This window comes from Castor canadensis, chromosome 4 (assembly GCF_047511655.1).
Source record: "Castor canadensis chromosome 4, mCasCan1.hap1v2, whole genome shotgun sequence".
In the NCBI taxonomy this organism is placed as follows: Eukaryota; Metazoa; Chordata; class Mammalia; order Rodentia; family Castoridae; genus Castor; species Castor canadensis.
Window position 1 is genome coordinate 156016629 of NC_133389.1, and position 20076 is coordinate 156036704.

A 20076-nucleotide genomic window follows, 5' to 3' on the forward strand; every position below is an offset into this window, starting at 1 on the left:
CTCCGGCGTGCCGCCTCAGCATCCTCAGGCCCGGCAGCAACCCCCGCAGTCGCTGGAGCGGCCGCGCCCGGCACGGGGAGGGAGCAGCCACTGGAGAGGCTCCAAGTTGGCAGAGCGGCGAGGACCCCGCTGTGCGGGCCGCTCCGGGAGGGGCCCAGAGGAAGCCGCGGAGAGCGCGCCGCCCAGCCCCCGCCCCGAGTCCCCCAGCCCCCTGCCCGCGGCGGCACCATGCGCGCCCAGGCGGCGTGACCGGCTCCGCCCGCAGCCGCCCCGCCACCCAGCCCCGCGCTCTCGCCGGCCACACCGAGCGGCGCCCGGGAGCTATGAGCCATGAAGCCGCCCGGCAGCAGCTCCCGGCGGCCGGCCCTGGCGGGCTGCAGCCTTGCCGGCGCCTCCTGCGGCCCCCGCGGCGGCCCCGCCAGCCCGGTGCCTGCCCGCGCTCCGGCCCGCGCACCGCCCTGCCGCCTGCTCCTCGTCCTTCTCCTGCTGCCTGCGCTCGCCGCCTCATCCCGGCCCCACGCCTGGGGGGCTGCTGCGCCCAGCGGTGGGTATGGCCCCGTGCCCTTTGCACTGCTGTCCCTGCGGGGCCCTATGGAGGAAAGCGAAGGGCACCCAGGTCCGTGCACTCCGGACATGTCCCCGGCTTGGCCTTTCCGTGTCTTTCTGTCTGTCTCTCCACCCTTCTCATTCCCAAACCCCCATTCTCGTTCACTTTGGGTAGTCCATTTCTGTTGCATTCATCCCAAAAACTCGTTGCAATGACTGTGGTACAACTGGGAGGTGTTTAGTGGGTCCTGAGTCCTTCAGCGATCTCTGTGTAACTTGTGGAGGAAAGCAGTCGCTTCTTGTGGGGTGGACCCTTAATGGGAATACGGGAGGTTGTAACTAAAAGTGGTAGTGGGTTGCTTCCTCAAGTTCCCTGCCAGGTTGAAATTAAGGTGAGGGAGGCGTACTTCTGGGATCAAGCAATTAGAGTCCCAAAGACATACTTTCTTTACGACCTTTGGATGTTGCTTTCTCAAGATGCTTCTGATGATAATGAACAATTAAAAGAATACAATGTGCCATATATTGATGATAGGAAATCACAGAACAGAAAGCTGGCCTTGGCAGGAAGATAAAAAGAATTTGGAAAGCTGCCAGCATTCACATCCCTCCATGACAAAAGATTTTTTTGCTCATCTCAAAGTTAAAAGAAAAGGGAATTGTCAATTTTGTTAAAAGAATCACTTAACATTCCGTGTCCATGAATTCAGCACTCAAGTTATCTTAGGAGTGAGTGTTCTTGTCTTTCGCATGGGATACTACTAAACAGAGTACAGTTGAGCTTCTGCAGACGGGAAGAAGGGGTAGAGAAGAGGGTCAGGACCCTTGAGAGCATGTTCATTTGAAGACTTCTCCCTCAATCCATTTTGCTCCTCCCCCTAATATCTACATGTATGGATTTGAGGCTGGCTGGAAAAATGTACACATAACTGTAGTAATGATTGTGTAAGTCTTATTGGCTATTAACCTATCCAGGCCATTTTCACTGTTTCTATAACTTGCTTTTCTGTGTTCTTCACTTCTTACCTGCTTATACATAGAAAATGCTGTTTATGCAGTTGATGGGAAAATGCGCTTTAGAACTTATTTATTGGGTGTGCATGTGTGTTTGTGTATATTTGTGCTTCCTGTCCCCACAGCTCCGCATTGGAATGAAACTGCAGAAAAAAAATTGGGAGTCCTGGCAGATGAAGACAAGACACTGCAACAGAACAACAGCAGTAATAGCAGCTACAGCAATGTGGTGCAGAAAGAAATCACACTGCCTTCAAGACTCATATATTACATCAACCAAGACTCGGAAAGCCCTTATCATGTTCTTGACACAAAGGCAAGACACCAGCAAAAACACAATAAGGTAGGCAGGAAGCTGGTAGGCCAAAACAGCTGCCACAAGAGTTTTCCTTTGATTTGATTTTCTCCCAGAATCAGATTTCACAATTTTTACTGCAGCATTTTATTAAGAAAGCAATTAATACTATGATAAGGGAGAGAGATGGAAGGGAATTAACTTAGAATCTACTGGGGTAGGATTTGTTTCTCTTGCACTAAACTGGGACTGGCATTTTCAGATGTCCTTGTAAGTCTAACAGCTGAAATGTGGTCCATGTGTCTCTCAGGTGCAGTGGGTGCTAGAGTGAATGTATTTATGTTCTTGTTTCCGGGAACCTTTATGTAAGGCTCAAGACTCAAACCTCCTCTAATATAAAGCTCCTTCTAGTTTGCACACAGCAGATTGCTGAGTCTGTTTGGCTGCAGTTTCCCTATCAGTCTTTCAATTTAGAACTTGAGTGCTTAAGTTTACTCCTTTTTTTAATTGAGTCCTTTTTTAAATATGTTCAGTAGGTAAACAATGTGCCATTTTTACATATTTTAATTTTTTTTTGTTTTTTTGAAACAGATTCTTACTGTGTAGTTCAAGCTGGCCCTGATCTCTCCATCTTCCTTGACTCAGCCTCCCTAGTGGTGAGATTATAGGCGTGCACCACCACACCTGGTGTAATATGGCATTTTAAAATAATAGAAAAGTTATTTTATATAAAGTGAAGACCAGCTTTGGTTGACCTAATCCTTTAAGACGTAATCTGCATTGACTATGAACAGCGGCTTTACTTTTAGATTGATTTAGAATGTGGCACTGATTTTTAAAAAGATTGTTTAACATCCAGAGTTTAAGGGATCTTTTTTTCCTGCTTCCTATTATTTGTTTGAATTAATGATATTTTGAAACCCAACCGGATTTACATGTGGATTATCAGTACCTCTGTTTCTTTGTTAGGATCAGAGTAGTAACTGTCTAAGAATCTAGAATTTAACAAAAGCATCTGTGGCTTACACCATTGTTCTTCTTGGCTTTTTGACATATAAGTAAATGGTAGTACTATTTAACCTGATTTTGCAAACTGGAAGATAGAAATGTGATGATTTTCGGTGACTTTCTCAAGGTTGTAAAGCAACTATTATAAAATTCAAGAGTCCTGGATATTTAATTTTTACTATTTTTTAAAATAAGTCAGGTCTCTAAGGAAATGTTTCCCTTCTATTGAATGCTGGTGGAGAAGTTAACTTTGTTTCACAAAGTGGCTTTTCCAAAGTGGCTGCTGCCCACCTTGGCTGAGATAATGGTCTCTTCTCCCAGAAGCTTCTCTGTAATTTAATGGGCTAACTGACATTCATGTCTCACCATTTATCTTTTGGATAGGAAGAGAAGGTGTTGAGGAAGAGCCCTATCGAGGCCCTCTTGATAATAGGCATTGAGGACTATTTCATAGCTTTCCTTATGATGAGACATTTTGAAGCTAAGTAGCTAGTTCTCAAATTTCAGTGCTGGAAGAAGATAAAAAGCTGCCTCAAAGCCCATTTTAAAGAATGCCCAGCTGGGCGCCAGTGGCTCATGCCTGTAATCCAGCTACTCAGGAGGCAGAGATCTGGAGGACTGCATTTGGAGGGAGGCCAGCCCAGGCAAGTAGCTTGCGAGACCCTATGCCAAAATATTCAACAGAAAGAACTGGCAGAGTGGCTCAAGTGTTAGAATACTTGCCTAGCAAGTGCAAAGCCTTGAGTTCGAACCCTGGTACCCATCCTCCGTCCCCTCCCCGCTCAAAAAAAAAGAATGTCCAAGACCTTCTCAGCTGAAATGTGAATGAATCTTCAGGGAACTTCTTCATAGCTCAAGTGTTGGAGGCTATGACTAATGCTTGTTTTGTAGTTTAGACTTAGATGGCTGTTTTGCTTGTGGGACATTATTTCACTGCAGTATAGCTGGTTTTCTGTGATTATCTACCATTTATGTACAGGAACAGATTTCTCACTGTGGAACACTTCAACTCCCCATTTCTACCCCAACCTGATAGTTGGGTTTTTTTTGCTACTTTTGAAAAGAATATTTATGCAGAAATTCTATTTGAAAGCATTTTTTTCTTTCCTTACTAGTTTAATTCAATGAACATTTGTTGTACATTTTTCATGTGTGAAGCTGAATGCTGAGGATTCACAGATAAGAGATAAGGATTGCAAGGGTGACACATTCATGGTCTGCCCTCCAGACTTTGCTGTGAATGATATAGCAAGATTCTGAAAAGTGTCTTCAGACAATATTCATAGTGTCATTCTTATTTGGTGAGTGCCCTGAAATTTCCTTCTGTGTCCTGTGATTCCCCTTTTAGGTCTGTTTTGAAGCCTCTCTTGAACTAGTTGACAAGAAGCATGCCATATGCTTGCTGCTGTACCTTAGGATAACTTGCCTAGTAACAGTGATGAGAGAGACTCACTTGTCAGTTTGGCTGCTTTACAAATGTTTCATTGAGAAAGAACGTATAGAATTTCATCATTTTTGCTTTTATAAAAAATTTTATTTTAATATATGGGTACTGTGGACTTTTTTTCTTTCTTTCTTCTTCTTCTTTTTTTTTTTTTCCTGCACATTTTAGTGAATGCCTTAGAAATGCTGAATCACTGTGCCTCTCTCCTGGATCCCTAGCCTGGGGGGGAGAGGGAAGTTCCCAAATGTAGGTTGCAAGGCTAAGCTGCACTGTGTACGTCTGAAGAGTTTCATGAATACTCAGTGTTGATGAGTCTTTAATACTTAACAGCTTTGAAAGTTCAAATATTTATTAACTCTTTCAAAATTGGGGAGTTTAAAAACAGATTGTGGAAAGCACCTCTGTATATACTATTGTTTCGGAAAACTTAAGGTTTCTTTGTCAACATGTTTAGGTAATTTTTAAATCTCCAAATAGGGTGATGTATAAGCAGTTGCCGAAACTGTGCCATTTTTGATATCAGTGGGCACTCAACACTGAGATACTAGGCACAAACCAAGAGAGTCCAGAGCAGACAGGGAATTCATAGACACCTCATGTCTACATGCTTATCTTCTTTGATTTTTTGATGCTTTCTCAAATTCAGATTTCTTTATAGACAACTTTTATTTTCTGATGATTTATTATAAGTTTGGTTTTTTTTTACTAACTAGGAACAGTATTAGGGCCTCAATGGAAAATTTTAATTTTGCTTTGTGTGATATTGTAAAGAATGTATTTGGTCGTCATCTTGCGTCACATGGCTCCAGAGTGATAGTGAAGAGAGTGTCTTTTGTATGGTAATGTGGTGACTGGTGGCTGGGATTCTCTAGGTCGCTTTGGGTTGGGGGATGCTCACCAGAAAGACCCAGCAAATTGGAGGGTTGGGATTTTCAGCTTCATGCCCCAGGACAGGGGCTGAATATTAAGTTGATCTTCTTTGGCCATTTAAGTAGTCTCATACCTAGGAAAAGAAGCTTTATAAGAACCCAAAAGAACTGGGTTCTGGAACATGTGTGAAAGATCACATCTCTTCTCCCATACCTCACCCTATGCATCTTTTCCATCTGGCTGTTCATCTATACCTTTTGTAAAGTCTTTTATAATAAATCAGTAAATGTGTTTCTGTGAGTTCTGTGAGCTATCCTTAGCAAATTAATTGACCCTAAGGGCGGGATGGTGAGAACCCTGATTTATAGCCTGTCTGCCAGAAGAGGTCCAAACCCCGTGTCTATGTTATGGGCATCTGAAGTTTTGGGGGAACAAGTCTTCACCCAGTGGGATCTGATGCTATCTCCACATGGACTCTGCAGAGAGACTTAAGAGTCTAAGTGGAGTGGTATGATTGTTACACATAAGCATTATGTTAGTAAAATGGACCATACATTTCAAAAGTGGAGAAACACCTTGGATTTATTCATCCGTTTATTCATTTTGAGATAATCCTGAAAGTCTGTACCTAGGAAAGTTCAGGAACCTTTTTCTAAAAATTTTATTTACTTGTTTTGTATCTTGGTTCCTTAGGATTATTTTCTCTTCTGATAGGGAAGGAATGGAAGAGGTACACCAGTGTTAGCACAGGGTTTGGGGGAAGGTGACCCAGAGTTTAGACAGATATAATGGAATCATATGAACAAAATTACCTCCTGCCATGGACTGACTTTTGGGTAAACAGGTCTTTCTCTACTCCCTGCCACCCCAGGTTGAAGAGAGAAAAGAGAGAAGTTTAGTGAATTCAATTTTTATCTATTTCTTTTTTTGGTGTGGGAATTAAAACTGGGGACTTATGAATGCTGTGTGTGTGCTCTACCACTGAGCTACATCCCCAGCCTTAAGCGAATTTGATTCGCCACCTAAGTGTATAATCACTGTATAAGCCACAGTGATTGCTTATACTTTCTGTTCTACTTTAGTAAAGTGAAAGACATATAGTCTGAAGAGAAACCAGAGTAGTTCCACTCCTTTTGACAAGCCTTCCTACCCATTTCTTGGCTTATCAGATAGCTGCTCTATGTTTCCTGGTGGGACACACAAAGAGGAACAGGGGACAAAGGGCCCCCAGTGTCTTTGCTATAAGATGTTCTCACACATTTTTAGAATTCTGGAACATATTATTATGACCCTTATTATCTGATACTAACTCTAAAAAGTCAATAGAAAGCTCCATATTGTGGAACATGAGAAAAAAAATTCTTTTGGAAGTTTCTTTGATAAGTCCAAGTATTAGCTAGAGAGCAGTCTATAAAATCTTATTTTTTATACTATGGAGACACTCCTGGTTTTTCCTAACTCAGCTGTATGAATTTGATTGTTTGACATGTCTGAATTGTCACAGGGCCCTTCCTCAGATTTGGTGGAGTGGCCAACTATTAGGTTATATAATAGTGCAGGCTTTTATATTGGCCTCAACAGCCTTCCTAAGTTTTCCAGGATTCCTCAGCAGTCAATTCACAGCTGTATTTAGAGTATTCATGTTTATAATGGTTTTATTTGTAGCGCCTGTCATGTAGTAAGCGTTCCATATATATCCATTGAATGAATTGTTGATTGTACACCCATATGTTAGAAAGAGTGTATTGGTTCCCATGAAATTTCATATAATAATCAAATTGAGATTTAAAAAGGCCTCAAGATATTGTATTTTGGCACTGTACTAGATCACTAGGAGAGGTAATTTTGGTCTTGAGTTTTTGGCTCTGCATAACACTTATTTGCTTATATGGTTTAAAATAGCAGAAATACCTATACAGTAGTCCTCCCCATTCACAGTTTTCCTTTCAGCAATTTTAGTTACCTGTGGTCAGTTACTTGTAAGAAGAAAAGTGTATACAGTGCAATAAGATATTGAGAGAGAGGAGAGAGAAAGAGAAGAGGGAACATTCGTGAAACTTTTATTATAGTATATTGTTACAATTGTTCTCTTTTATTACGTGCTTGTATTAATCTCTTATTTGCCAGTTTTATAAATTAAACTTTATCATAGGTATGTACAAGAGAAGCAATACACTGCATGGTCTCAGGCATGCTCTTGAAGTTGTACAGTGTGTTCTCTGAGGACAAGGGGGGTACTTTTGTAGCAGCAGTTCTTGGTTCATCTCCATTGCTGTTGCCCACCACTAAAGGGCTGATCAGGAGTTGACCTTATGGTAGTTTTTGTCATTGTTATGGGTGTGATGGAAAAAGATGAATCTATCTTCTCATACGGTTTCCATTAAATCAGTTTTACATCTGATAGATGTTCAGGTTCATTTGGTTCAGCAAACATTTATTGAAAACATTTTTTGAATCAGGCACTGTGTGAGGCTCTAGGACCAAGAGTAGCACTTAGTCCCTATCCTTGCTCACAGGTGGGGGTGTCAGAATTAAGGCAGCTGGTGGTGTGTGGTTCAGTTGGAAGAACAGAAGGCTGTGGGCACCCAGAGGACAGAGAGCGAGGATAGCCTTTGCATAGGGAAGTTAGAGAAAAGCACATAGAGGAAGAAAGAACTGGTCTGGCCCTGTAGAGCTGTGAGGAGGTATGTTTGTGTCAAGGGCAGTGACAGGAGAGCCCACTGGGACAGCAGAGCAGGGGCTCCAGATGTGCTGGCCTGGCCTGCTGGGCAATGTTAGGGTGTCCCAATGTGGTGAGTGCAAAAAGAAGAAGCCAAGTGTAGGAAATTTCAAAGACTCAGGCATTAGTTGACATTTGTAGTCACTTTAAAAAATGCTACTTAACTTTCTGGATAGATATAGCAGTTGAGAGCAGTTGATTAGCAGCTGGTAAGTGCCAGACAGAGTCAGGAATTGAATGCCGCTCTTTCCTTTGCAGAGCCCATGCTGGAGAAAGATGGGGTGTTTTGGGAATGTTAGGAGAAGAAGATGGGAGGTTGTGCAGACTGGGGAGACACAGAGAAGTTGGGTTTATTCCATATCACATGGACAGTCAGGGCATAGCTCATGCTGACTGCGTGCCAGTTCTGTGGCTCTCAGAGAGTTTATGTTCTATCCGGAGGGGACACTCCACAAACACGGCAACCACAGCAGTGGCACCACAGTGACTTCAGGCGTTGCCAGGTATCTGAAGAAGTAAAATAGGATCACATGGTAGAGCGTGGTGAGTGCAGTGACCCCCTTCCCTACAAAGAATCAGAAGAATGGGCTTCTGATTCACCATTTTCAGTAGGTGGGACTCACCCATCTGTTTTAGGAAGTAAGTCCTCTTCAGATAGAGCGGGCACATGCTGTTTACTGCGGTCCCCTACTCCATTCCTTGTACTGTGCTTTGAATGTGTCTGCTAAAATTTTGTATTGGAAACTTCCTCCTCAAATTCATGTTAGTATTTGAAAGTGGAGCCTGTGAGAGGTAATTAGAGTTAGATGAAGTCCTAAGGGTAGGGCCTCCATGATGGAAGTAATGGCTTTAAATAAAGAAGAGGAGACCTCAGCTATCACACCTGATCTGTTTTGCCTCATGACCCCCTCAGCTGTGTGATGGTGCAGCAGGACAGTCCCGTACAGGTGCTGGCACTATATTCTTGGACTTCCCAGCTTCCAGAACCATGAGCTAAATAAACCTCCATTCTTTATAAATTATCCAGGCACAAAAAACAAGACTAAGTAAGACACCTTGTTGCTTAACACCCACCCTTCTTTGTTTTTGTTGCATGCTTGGTCCTTGTGGGCATTTGAGTTTGGATCCTAGTCTTTTGATTCTTTTCTTTCATAAAGTCTAGGCCATTTTTGATAATTTCACTCTGGATTATTGTGAGCATCCACAGCTGAGCTGTGCTGTTGAAAGTCTTGCTGTAGTGTGTCTAATGGTTTCTGCTCTTTCTGCTCATGAGTTGACTCATTCTTGCAAACTATTGCTGTCATTTTGTCTTTACTTATTCTTAGTTAACAGAGTGAGCCACTGTCTTTTTCTTTACATGCAGCCAAAAAATAACCTGGTAGCGTTTGCCTGGTGGCAACACCCAGGTTTGGTGGCTTTATCCAGTGTGAAAATAAATCAGGCAGGAAGAGAACTAACTGTTCTTCCTGACTTTCCCGATTTTCTCAGTGGTACTGCTGGTTTCCCAGCCATCTAAGTGTGATGGGAGTTATCTTTGACTCTTCTCTCTCCTTCATCTCCTGCCTATAAATAGTCGCTTATTAAGTCTTGTCATTGCTCCCTCAAATTCATCCCTCCTCCTCTCTCTGCATTGTATTCTTGTCATTGCCTCGTGTCTCTGTTGCTGTCAATCCATCAGTCCCACTGCTGACAGATAAATCTGAGTGGAACACTTATTTCATCATGTGACCCTCTTTATCCACATTCAACAGGCATAATTGCAGCTAGATATATTTTCTTTGTGGATGTCAAATTCCCTGTTCAGAACTGCTTTCCTCCTCATAGCACATCTGCTATTCCTTTCTCCTTTAAGCCCCAGGCTTGTTTACCCAAAGGTTAGTCCATGGCAGGAGGGAATTTTGTCTGGATGATTCCATTCATATTTATCCAAAACTCTGGGGCTAGTTGTGAAAAACCGTGTGGTCAGTGGAAAGACCCAATCTGCCAGGAATATGTCCTCAGGCCTTGAAGTCCCATTTATGTTAAATTCCTGCTTCAGATCTTGTCATGTCCATATTAAGAATCTGAATAATTCATTGCTCCTAGGGTATGAGTTTTCTGAATGGATTTTTTTTTTCCCTTTTAAGAAGGCACGAAATCATAAGAATTTATTCCTACAAAGTTCACAATCAGTTCACAATTGATACGGTATCTTTTAACCTGAAAGACAGCTTCATTCATATAATTAATTCACTCAATGTCCATGGAATGTCTGAATTTTGGAATTTTATAGGGGAGTCTTCATGTTTAGAATTTATATAAATTTAGCACAATTTTAATCAAATTTAATGCTAGGAATTCTACTATAAAAAGGGTAGTCCCAGTTATCACATTTTACTCAGAATAAATGAGAAGTTAAAAGCAGTCATGCAAGATTGGAATAAAAGCCTCCTCTGGGCACTCATTTTGGAGCAGCTGTGAATTAGCTCAGGTCTTAGAATAGTTTTGTTAAGTAGATGTCTTCTCTGACTAAGGAGTGAACAGAAACTAATTTTCTCATCTGTAACACCACAGATTAATAAACTTGAGTACTACTTTCAATTCTGTTATGAAAGATCTTAAACCATTCAGCAGAAGTATGGGTGGCCAGTAACTATGTTGCTCTTGGGTTTTGGATCTGTGGTTATCTGCAGATCTGTTGCACATCTGCGTGGCAGCATCCACCTGAGGGAGTTGTCCCACCATGGTTTTGGTTCCAGGTGGGTAGTGGGTGCAGGGTAATCACATGCTCCTGGATTACCTTCTTCAGCCCTCAGTGGGGCTAAAGATTAAATTTAGAAGACGTTACAGCTAAGCACAGCTAAAGATGAGCACCAAACAAAGTACTGCATGGAATGGGGCTGTAGCCTAGCATGTGCAATGCCCTGAGATCAATCTTCAGCACCGAAAAACCCCAAAACCAAAACCTACTCCCAACAATGTAGAAATTGATTCTGAGTACCTGCTGTTTTTGTAGTGCCTTTTTCAGAACCTCCTTTTCCTTAGCATGGACACGTTAAAAAGTTGCTGTTATCAAGTTGTAGTCTGGATCACTTAATTGGGTGCTTTGTCTTTTAATTGTCATAGGTCTGCTAATACCATATATATGGTATTGCAAATGGTCTTTAGTAACATTGTGAGTCAATCACCCTTTAAAGGACTCCTGTCCTCCGTGTGTCTCCTTGCTCTTTACTTTTTCAGCTAGGTAGAATGTACTAAATCAACTTGCAATTCAACTTTCCAACACCTTCATAACAACAAATCTAATATATGTAGCTTCTGGAACACAGTTTTGTTGAGGTCTTGCCATGTCTGTAATCTCACGTGGTCCTCGCATTGTAACTACCAAGATGAGTTTTGTCTCCGTATTCTGGGTGAGGAAGCTAAGCCTGGTTAGTTGCCACAGGTTATGATAATTCCTGGCATGATCAGAATGATCAGACCCTTTGTCTCTGGACCTCCAGTCTTTTATCACTCTTTCCATGGGTTGGATAGAGAGGTTTCTGTCCTTTGTACATACTTTTCCTCTTGATGATAAGGACCCATGAGCTGGGGACACTTGAACTATGGACACTGGTGCACTCCCACGTTCCGACATTCCTCTGTAACCAACTGGTTTCCTTGTCTCCTCCTGCCCCAAATGAGTATTACAGATAAATATCTTGTTTAAAGTACTGTCATTTGTAAATATTTTGCTTGTCTGCTTACCTTATCTTGTTAATCTTCTTTAATTTTCTTTTTCTTCTATCCACCTTCCTCATATACTGAACAAGGGTGGTAGTGGTGTTGTGTTTGGTCTTTATAAATTTTATGTCAGACATTTGAACCATTCTAGAAATAGCCTTTCTTTTTTTGGAACAATGTTCTTGTATACTGTATAGGAGTATACAGTAAGTAAGTCTCCTTCAAGTGGAATTTAATAAGAACTGGTTAAGTCATTTTTTGTTTTTTACTAATTAAAGAAATGACATAACTCCCAATTTAAATTTTTTGTCAGCATGTGAAATGCAGTATAACTAGTGTTTCTACACTGAGATGATATTTCAATTCAGAGCAAGGACACCAGCATTGAAATGATCTGGTGTAACCATTTATTTATGGGATAAATATAATTTTTTTTTAAATCTAGGCTGTTATGGTTTGAATATGAAATGGCCTCCATAGGTGCTCATGTTGAAGCCTTCCTTTATAGCTGGTGTGCTATTTTGGGAGATACTAGAAACTTTAGGAGGTAAGATATAGCTGGAGAAAATAGATTACTGGGGGTGTGGCCTTAGAGGTTATATTTTACCCTGGCTTTTTCCTCTTGCTGCTTCCTGGCCACCATGAGATAAATACCTCTGATTAATGCTCCTGCATTTATGATACCTTAGGCCCAAAGTAATGGAGCTGGCCGACCATGGATTAAAACCTCTGAAACTGTGAGCCAAAATAAGTCCTTTCTCCCTTAAATTGTTTTTCTCAGGTATTTGTCACACTGATGAAAAGTCTTAGCATAGCCGTTTAGAGTATCAGAAGTTCCTCTTTGATTTCTCTTACTTCCTCTGTTGCTGCATAGTAGAGGAAGAATGGTTGGGGGACCAGTTTGGGGCCTGAGAAATCTGAAGTTACTAGCTACTTGGATTTGTTGAGTTGTTAGTGCCTCTAAACCCTTTCTAAGCTTCTGTAGTAAGAGTGTTCTTGATGGTCTTGTCACCTTGTTTGGATTAAGAAATGTCTAGGAGATTAGTAAAACACACCTTTGAGTACATCTGTGAAGGTGTTTCTAGAGGCAATTAGATCATGAGGACTCCGACCTAATCAGTGGATGAATTCCTTAATGAATTCATAATATGAAGGCATTATTGAGAGGTAGTGAAAAGTAGGAGGAGGTGGAGCCTTTGAAGGAGGTAGGTTAGGTGTGTGTTCTTGGGGCTATATTTTGTCCTTGCCCCTTCCTATATTCCTTTTTCTCTTCTTCCTGGCTGCTATGTTGTGAGCTGCTCTGCTTTGCCACACCGTACCCACCATAATGGACTGAACCCTTTGAAACTATGAGCCAAAATAAGTCTTTCCTCCTTTAGGTTTCTTTTCTCAGGTATTTGGTCATAGCAATGCAGAAGCCTGACTAATACAAATTCCCACTCTATAAAGACTGCTTGATGTAAGGGGGATCCCCTATACAGGGTGGTTTGCGCAGTGGCTTGCATACAGGAAATGCTCAGTAAGTGACGCTTATTAATTATCAACCAGAGGCACAGGGAATCCAAGTTGTAAACTGCTCTTTTATGAATAAGGAGTTTATCTTATAAAAATAGGAGGTTGATTTAAGGGCAACTATGAGACAGTTATAGGAAGCATTGTTCTTAGGGTCTTCTTGATTTTGTGGTCCCAGATGAGTTTGACTGATCCATGTTAGATAGACTTGAACTTAGGAAGAAGTGACTGAGTCTGGCGTGGTGACACACGGGAGGCTGTAATGGAGGATTGTGAGTTCGAGTCTAGCCTGTCCTACATAGCGAGACTCTTTCTCAAAAAAACAAAAAGCAAAAAATTAAGTGAATGCAGGAGGTTGTGTGTGATGTCTTAAAGGCTGTAGTCCCCTGAGACATGTTGAGTATATAATTGTGGTGCTCATATCTGGGAAAAGTAGAGGCATTTCCCCTAAACCTTTACCAGTAATCAGGGCACTTTAAGACAGGCTTGGAAGTCAGGCATTTTAGGGAGTTGTAAGGTTAATCATTTTCTTTTTTGGAGCTAATTGCCAGTGTGGTATGGTGTGACCCCAATTCTTGCATTCTAAATAGCACACATTCTTATGATAATTTCCCCAAGAAATGTTTCAATTAGACATATGCTCACTTTTCTACCCTCTCTTCTAATCAAAACCAAGCTGAAGAAACACTTTCATTTGCCATTGATGGTTTTCTGACTGGAATTACATGATGAGACCATGACAAATAGAATAGTCCTAGGCATCTCAATCAGAAAAAAACTCAACAGAGTAAAAACAACAAATACACAGTTCTGTTTTTATTTGGGCTCTGGGGTATAATTGAACATGCTATGACCAAGAGGTAAAATCTTAACCAAGAAGACTTCTTACACCGATTTCCCTCCTCTTACAAACTATGGCTAAAAACAGTAATCTCTCACTAATTACCTTGCTAATTACTGTGGGGTATGAAGGCCTTCATCTCTGTACAATGTTCAGAGTAGTTAGAAGTGTTTTCCTTGTTGGACTACACAAACACCATCATTTGTCCCTTCAGAACTAATGGGATATTGTTATGTTGTTATTTTTGGCTTTCTAATAGAGTATACAATAATTTTCAGAAATGGTTAATTATGGGGCTGGGGGCATGGCTCAAGTGGTAGAGTGCCTGCCCTAGGAAGCACAAAAGGCCCTGGAGTTCAGACCCCAGTTTCTTGAAAGAAAAAGAAAAAAAGAAATGGTTAATTATTACTCTTTTCCTTTATAATTAATTATGTCTATATTTTTCCTTTTATTCTCTTATTTGGGTGTATTAATCCTTTTAAGACCTACTGATGCATCTAACATTATTGTCCAAATAGTGTCTTTATAAAAAACTATTCTGTCTGCATATCAGATTTTAAACTTGTCTTTTCATTTTAGTTTTCCAGAGTTCTTGAATATCCCATGAGATGTTTTCAAACCCTAAAACATTAAAATCTTATGAAATATTATTTGTATGAAACACCTGTTTGTGATATAATATTTATGAATCTTGGTCCTTTTCCTGAGGGCATAATCTCTCCTTTGTTATCAGTTGTGCACGTGTCAGACAAAGTGATCATTTTAAATTCTTCTTTGGATCATGACACTTCTAGGCTCAACAACCTCCAGGGGTTTCCCATGTGGCTCCCCCCAAAAACATATCTGATCACTGAAAATAATTAAGCTATTACTAATTATTATACTGGATAGCAGGAAGTACTCTTTGTATTTGTGTGTTTACTTTCACTGATGGTTTAAAAATACAATAACCAATAGTTTTGATAATTTATTTTCCTACTGGATTTTGTGTTTGTTTTTAAATGAATTAACTGACTTGCCTACTTTATTTAATTCATATTTTAATTTAAAAATTTTATTTTCCAGCCAGATCTGGTGGTTCATACCTATAAATCCCAGCACTTAGGAGGTAGAGGATCAAGAGCTTGAGGTCAGCATGGGCTACAGAGCAAGACCCTGTCTCAAGAAACAAAAGCAAAAACAAAATCCTGTTTTCAAATTCTAGACCATACAATTAGAATAGATTAGTTTTTTTTAAAAAATGTAATAACGAAACCCAAAACAAAATAATACCCAAATATATTCATTGACATTACAACATGTTCAGGGATATCTTTTGAGGTGTCAATGGTTTGTCCAAATATTATAGTTTCTTACCAGAGGAATAGAGTTGATGCTTCTGAGTTTGGCCAACTATAGACTAAAGGAAGGAATTTAGAGGTAGGAGTGATGATTACAGTTTTTATTCTATGGAAAGGAGTGTTTTCTTCTTGGTAGCTGGGGACTTGCTTGAGGCCAGAGACTAGAAGCTTCCCAGTGGTGACAGGAGTCAGCATAGAATTTGGGGGAAGTAGGGCTTTTATGTCAGAGCAAAAGGAAATGATTGGACTGCAAATTTTTGGCTTCCTGGACAGAGAATGATCACAGAAAGGCAGTAAAAACTGAGAGTCTGAAAAGAACTTCTCATAAGGAGTGCTTAAAGATGTGCTGGAAGCTGACATTTGATGAGGAGAACAAAACAGATGAGAATAATGCTTGGGAGAAAGAAGGATGAATAGATTAGTTTTTGTGATGAGTAAAACCTCTGTTGTAATCTGGTTACATTAAATTTACCACATTAACCTTGTACATGTTCATTTCTGAGTTCCTGGGTACCTTCATACTGCTGTAAAACCTTCACACCATCCATCTCCAGAACTGTGCATCTGTGCAGTTGAACACTTATTCCCCATTCGCCTTTCCTCTACAGCCCCCTGGCAAGCAGCATTCTATTTCCTATCTCTGTGAGTTGACCATTCTTGGTATCTCATATAAGTGGAATCACACGGTATTTTTCCTTTCATGACTGGCTGCTTTCTTTTTATTTACTATGATGTTTATAAAGCGCATGATCTCTTCTTAAATATCATTTTTTTTTGTACAGAATACAATCTTTATAACTAAAAAAATATGGTGCCAGATGATTACCAAACTGGAAATAATGCTTGACTGGAGAATGCTAAATAGTTTGGCATACTTGGGGTGAGTTTTATAACATCGTGTTTTCCAGGTAAATGATATTTCAGTGTTGACTGGCTTATTTCACTTATCATGTCTTCACAGTTCACTCATGTTGTAATTTATATCAGAATTGCTTTCCCTTTTTAAAGCTGAATACCCCATGGCACACCTGTGCCACATCTTGTCTGTCCATTCATCTGTTGATGGACACTTGGGTTGCTTTTACCTTTTGGCTATTGTGAACAGTGCTGTGGTAAACATGGATTTACCACATGGACTCTGCTTTTGTCCCTGCTTTCAGTCTCTTGAGTTTGAACCCAGAAGTAGAATTGCTGGATTTATAATAATCCTATTTTTTTTGAGTAATCACTCAAAAATATAATCATTTTCCACAGCAGTGGCCCCATTTTACATTTCCACCCCTAATGCACAAGGGTTCCACATCCTTGCTGATACTTGATATTTTCAGCTTTTTTATATTGATCGTCCCAATCGTGAAGTGGTAGATTGCTGTGGTTTTGATTTGCGTTTCCCTGATAATTAGTGATTTTGAACATCTTTTTGTGTGCTTGTTGGTCATATTTATATTTCTTTGGAGAAATGTCTATTCGATCCTTTGCCCATTTTTTCTTTTGTTATTGTTGAGTTGTAGGAATTCTTTAAATTTATATCAATCCCTTATCAGATGTATGGCTTGAAAATATTTTCTCCTGTTAATATTTTGTTCTGTTGATAGTGTTCTTTGATGCACAAAAACTTTTAATTTTGATGATGTCTGATTTATCTGCTTTTTCTTTTGTTTCCTCTGCTTTTGGTATCACACAAGAAATCACTGCCAAATTCTGTGTTATGAAGCTTTCTCCTGTTTTCTGTTAAGAAGAGTTTTGTTGTTTCAGGTCTTAGTTTTAGACCTTTGATCCATTTTGAGTTACCTTTTGTGTGTGGTTTAAGAGTTACCTTTTGTGTGTGGCTTATTTTTTTTCATGTTATATCCAGTTTCCCCAGCACATTTCTTGAAAATTCTGTCCTTTCTTCTGTGAACAGCATAGGCATCCTCGTTGAGGATCTTCTAATTATGTGTGCAAGGATTTCTACTCTGTGCCCTTGGTTTATGTCAGTCCTATGTTGTTTTGATTACCATAGCTTTATAGTGACTTTTGAAGTCAGGAAGTGTGAGACTTTTAACTTTGTTACCTTTTTCCTTTTCCTTTTCTTTTTTCATTTTCTTCCTTCTTTCTCTCTCTTCCTAGCTTCCTCCTTACTCTTCCCTCCATCTTTTCCTTCCATCCATGTCTCCTTCATGCCTCTCTTTTTTCTTTTCTTTTTTCTTCTTTCTCCTTTTTCTTTTCTGATTGAACCTAGAGACAAATACATGCTAAGCATGCACTCTACCACAGAGTTACACCCCAGCCTCTTTTCTTCTTTTTTCAAGATGTGTTTAGTTGTTTGGGTCCTTTGAGATTCCATTAAGAATGTTTAGGGTGGGTTTTTCTATTTCTACAAAAAATGTCAGTAGGATTTTGATAGGGGTTGGACTGAATTTGTAGATTGTTTTGAGTGGTATTTGCATTTTAATCATATTAAGTCTTTTAATTTCCCCTTCATGTTGAGTTTTTAAACCCATGAATTCCTGATTCCTTTTCACTTTATTTTATTTTATTTTTTTGATGCTAATGAACATGGGATTATTTTCTTAATTTCATTTTCAGATTATTCATTTTTAGTGTATAGAAATCAGACTTTTTTTTTTCTGTGTCAGGAATCGAACCCAGGGTCTCACACATTCTAACCAAGCACTCCACTGCTGAGCTACATCCAGTCCTTCAAACTAGTTTTTTTGACTGTTAATTTTGTATCTTGTAACTTCACTGAATTCATTTATTTGTCCTAGATTGTTTTGTGCTGTAATGGTTTTCTACATATATTATCATGTCATCTGTGATTTTATCTGCTCTATTAGTTATAATTTTGCATCTTTTCTTTCCAATTTGGATGTCTATATTTATTTTTCTTGCTTAATTTCTCTGGCTCAGACTTCTACTGCTATGTTGAATAGAATTGGCAAAAGCAAGCATCTTTGTTTTCTTCCTGAGTCTTTCACCATTCAGTATGATGTTAGCTATGAATTTTTGATATATGGCCTTTATTATGTTGTGATAGTTTCCTTTTATTAATTTTTTTGCATGTTTTATCTCAGATTTCTTTAAAAGAGATCAGATGGATTAGAATAATTAATTGACAGTGCAAATTGTAGCCAATTTTGGGCAAGTTACTTCTCTGGATTTAAATTTACTCATTTTAAAAGTAAGAAGATTGGATTAGATTTGGGTGTCTCAAACTTTAGTGTGTTTGGGGACCACCTGGGGTGGTTGTTGAAAGGTTTTCAGTATGTAGATCTCTACAAATCCAGCAATTTGAATTGTTAGGTCTCAGATAACTTAGACATGCTTATAACACAGATGGAATTCTTTCGAGAGAGTGAGTTTATTCTCTACAAGCTCTCATGGCCCTAAAATTCTGTGAAATATCCTCCAAAAAGAGGTGATTGGGTGTTCAGCAGAAGAGATGAAATATGGGTAAGGGTTATTGATTAGGGATCCTTCATTATTTCCAGCGATGGCTGTGTTTGGAGTAGCTTCCTACTGACATTGGGCATGTTAATTGAAGCATAGAAATTATAAAGTGTGGGTACTTATTATTTGAAAAGAAAAGAATAGCCCTCCAAGAGTGGTCGATGTGAGGTGATTTTAAGGAGAAAGAATTAAAAAAAAAATACAAGCAGAGGAGAGGCTAAGGAACAGTTTTCAATAGAAAGACTGCTGGTTGGATCACATTCTGCTGTTTATTTATCACCAAGTCCTTGGCAAGACAGTTTCTGGTGAGGGAATTCCAAAGAGCAATGTTAGGACACCAGGGTGAATGGATGTTACAACAGGTGAAAAACTGATGACCAGTTTGTGTAAAGATGCACACTTGCACATGAAAATTAGTGTACACATGTGTAAATTAGCTATACATATCTACATGGTCTAAGAATTCAGACTTCATAAGGGTCCAGCATGTACAGCAAGTCTCTCTTAATATTCTTCAAAGGCTGTTGAATTCCTGTTTTTACTTCTTGTAACATTTAATAATTTATCTCTGCCCTATTTTTAGATAACCATCAACGTAAGATACTGTCTTTTGTCTGTATCTGCGAAAGGTGAATATATCACACTGTGGTGTTTGCCTTCCTTTCTTTCCCTACCTTCTGTTTTTTTAACTTCTTACATATTTTAGATTTTGTTTGGTCTTAGCAGGCATTTTGCAGTTAAAATGGTGTTAGAGGGGGCTGTGATTTAGTGTTAGAATTATGTGGTAAGGTATTGTCTTCTAGTCTGGGGATGGAGGTGAACTTGGAGACCTAGAAAGAGCAGCTGGAATGTTCCCCCTCTACAATGGTTTGTCCTCCTCTATGAACACATTCTTCCTCTTCCTCAGTGTACAAGGCTTTGGAAAGTTAATGGTGAGGAATGGAAAGACATTTTATGGAGGAAAAAATTTGCATATGTCTTGCCTTTTTTTTTTTTTAAGGTAACAAGGGGTCAGATAATGGGCTTCCTATTAGGATTTTGTTCTAATTGCATAAGGAGATCTCTGATGGATTTTAAAGAGGGAAATAACATCAGCATGCTTCAAATTTTAGAAAGATCATTTTTGACAGCCCTGTGGAAGATGGAGTGTGAAGGGGCAAGAGTTGCTGCAGGGAGACTGATTAGGAGGAGCTCACAATTGTTCAGGGTGTAGACTACACTGGGTTAGTAGTAGAGGGGCTTCAGGGAATTAGGTAGATTTGGAATATATTTTAAAGGTAGAGCCTTCAGTTTACTGGTGCTTGGGTAGGAAGGGTGAGCTGGAAAAGGAGAGAAGTTGTGGTAGAGAGAAGA

General features: G+C 39.8%; 1 protein-coding gene across 4 annotated transcripts in view; it reads left to right on the plus strand.

The window, feature by feature from the left end:
- The first annotated feature begins 315 nt into the window (after positions 1-315).
- Positions 316-20076, plus strand: part of Adam23 (ADAM metallopeptidase domain 23) — a 164044-nt gene continuing 144283 nt past the window's right edge. For 3 of the 4 annotated variants that reach the window (XM_074071556.1, XM_074071558.1, XM_074071557.1), the window contains exons 1-2: positions 316-616; positions 1686-1903. In XM_074071556.1, coding sequence (XP_073927657.1) covers positions 331-616; positions 1686-1903 — 504 coding nt within the window. In that variant the 5' untranslated portion in view covers positions 316-330. The remainder of the gene's footprint in view (positions 617-1685; positions 1904-20076) is intronic. The other variant, XM_074071559.1, reaches the window with a different exon arrangement.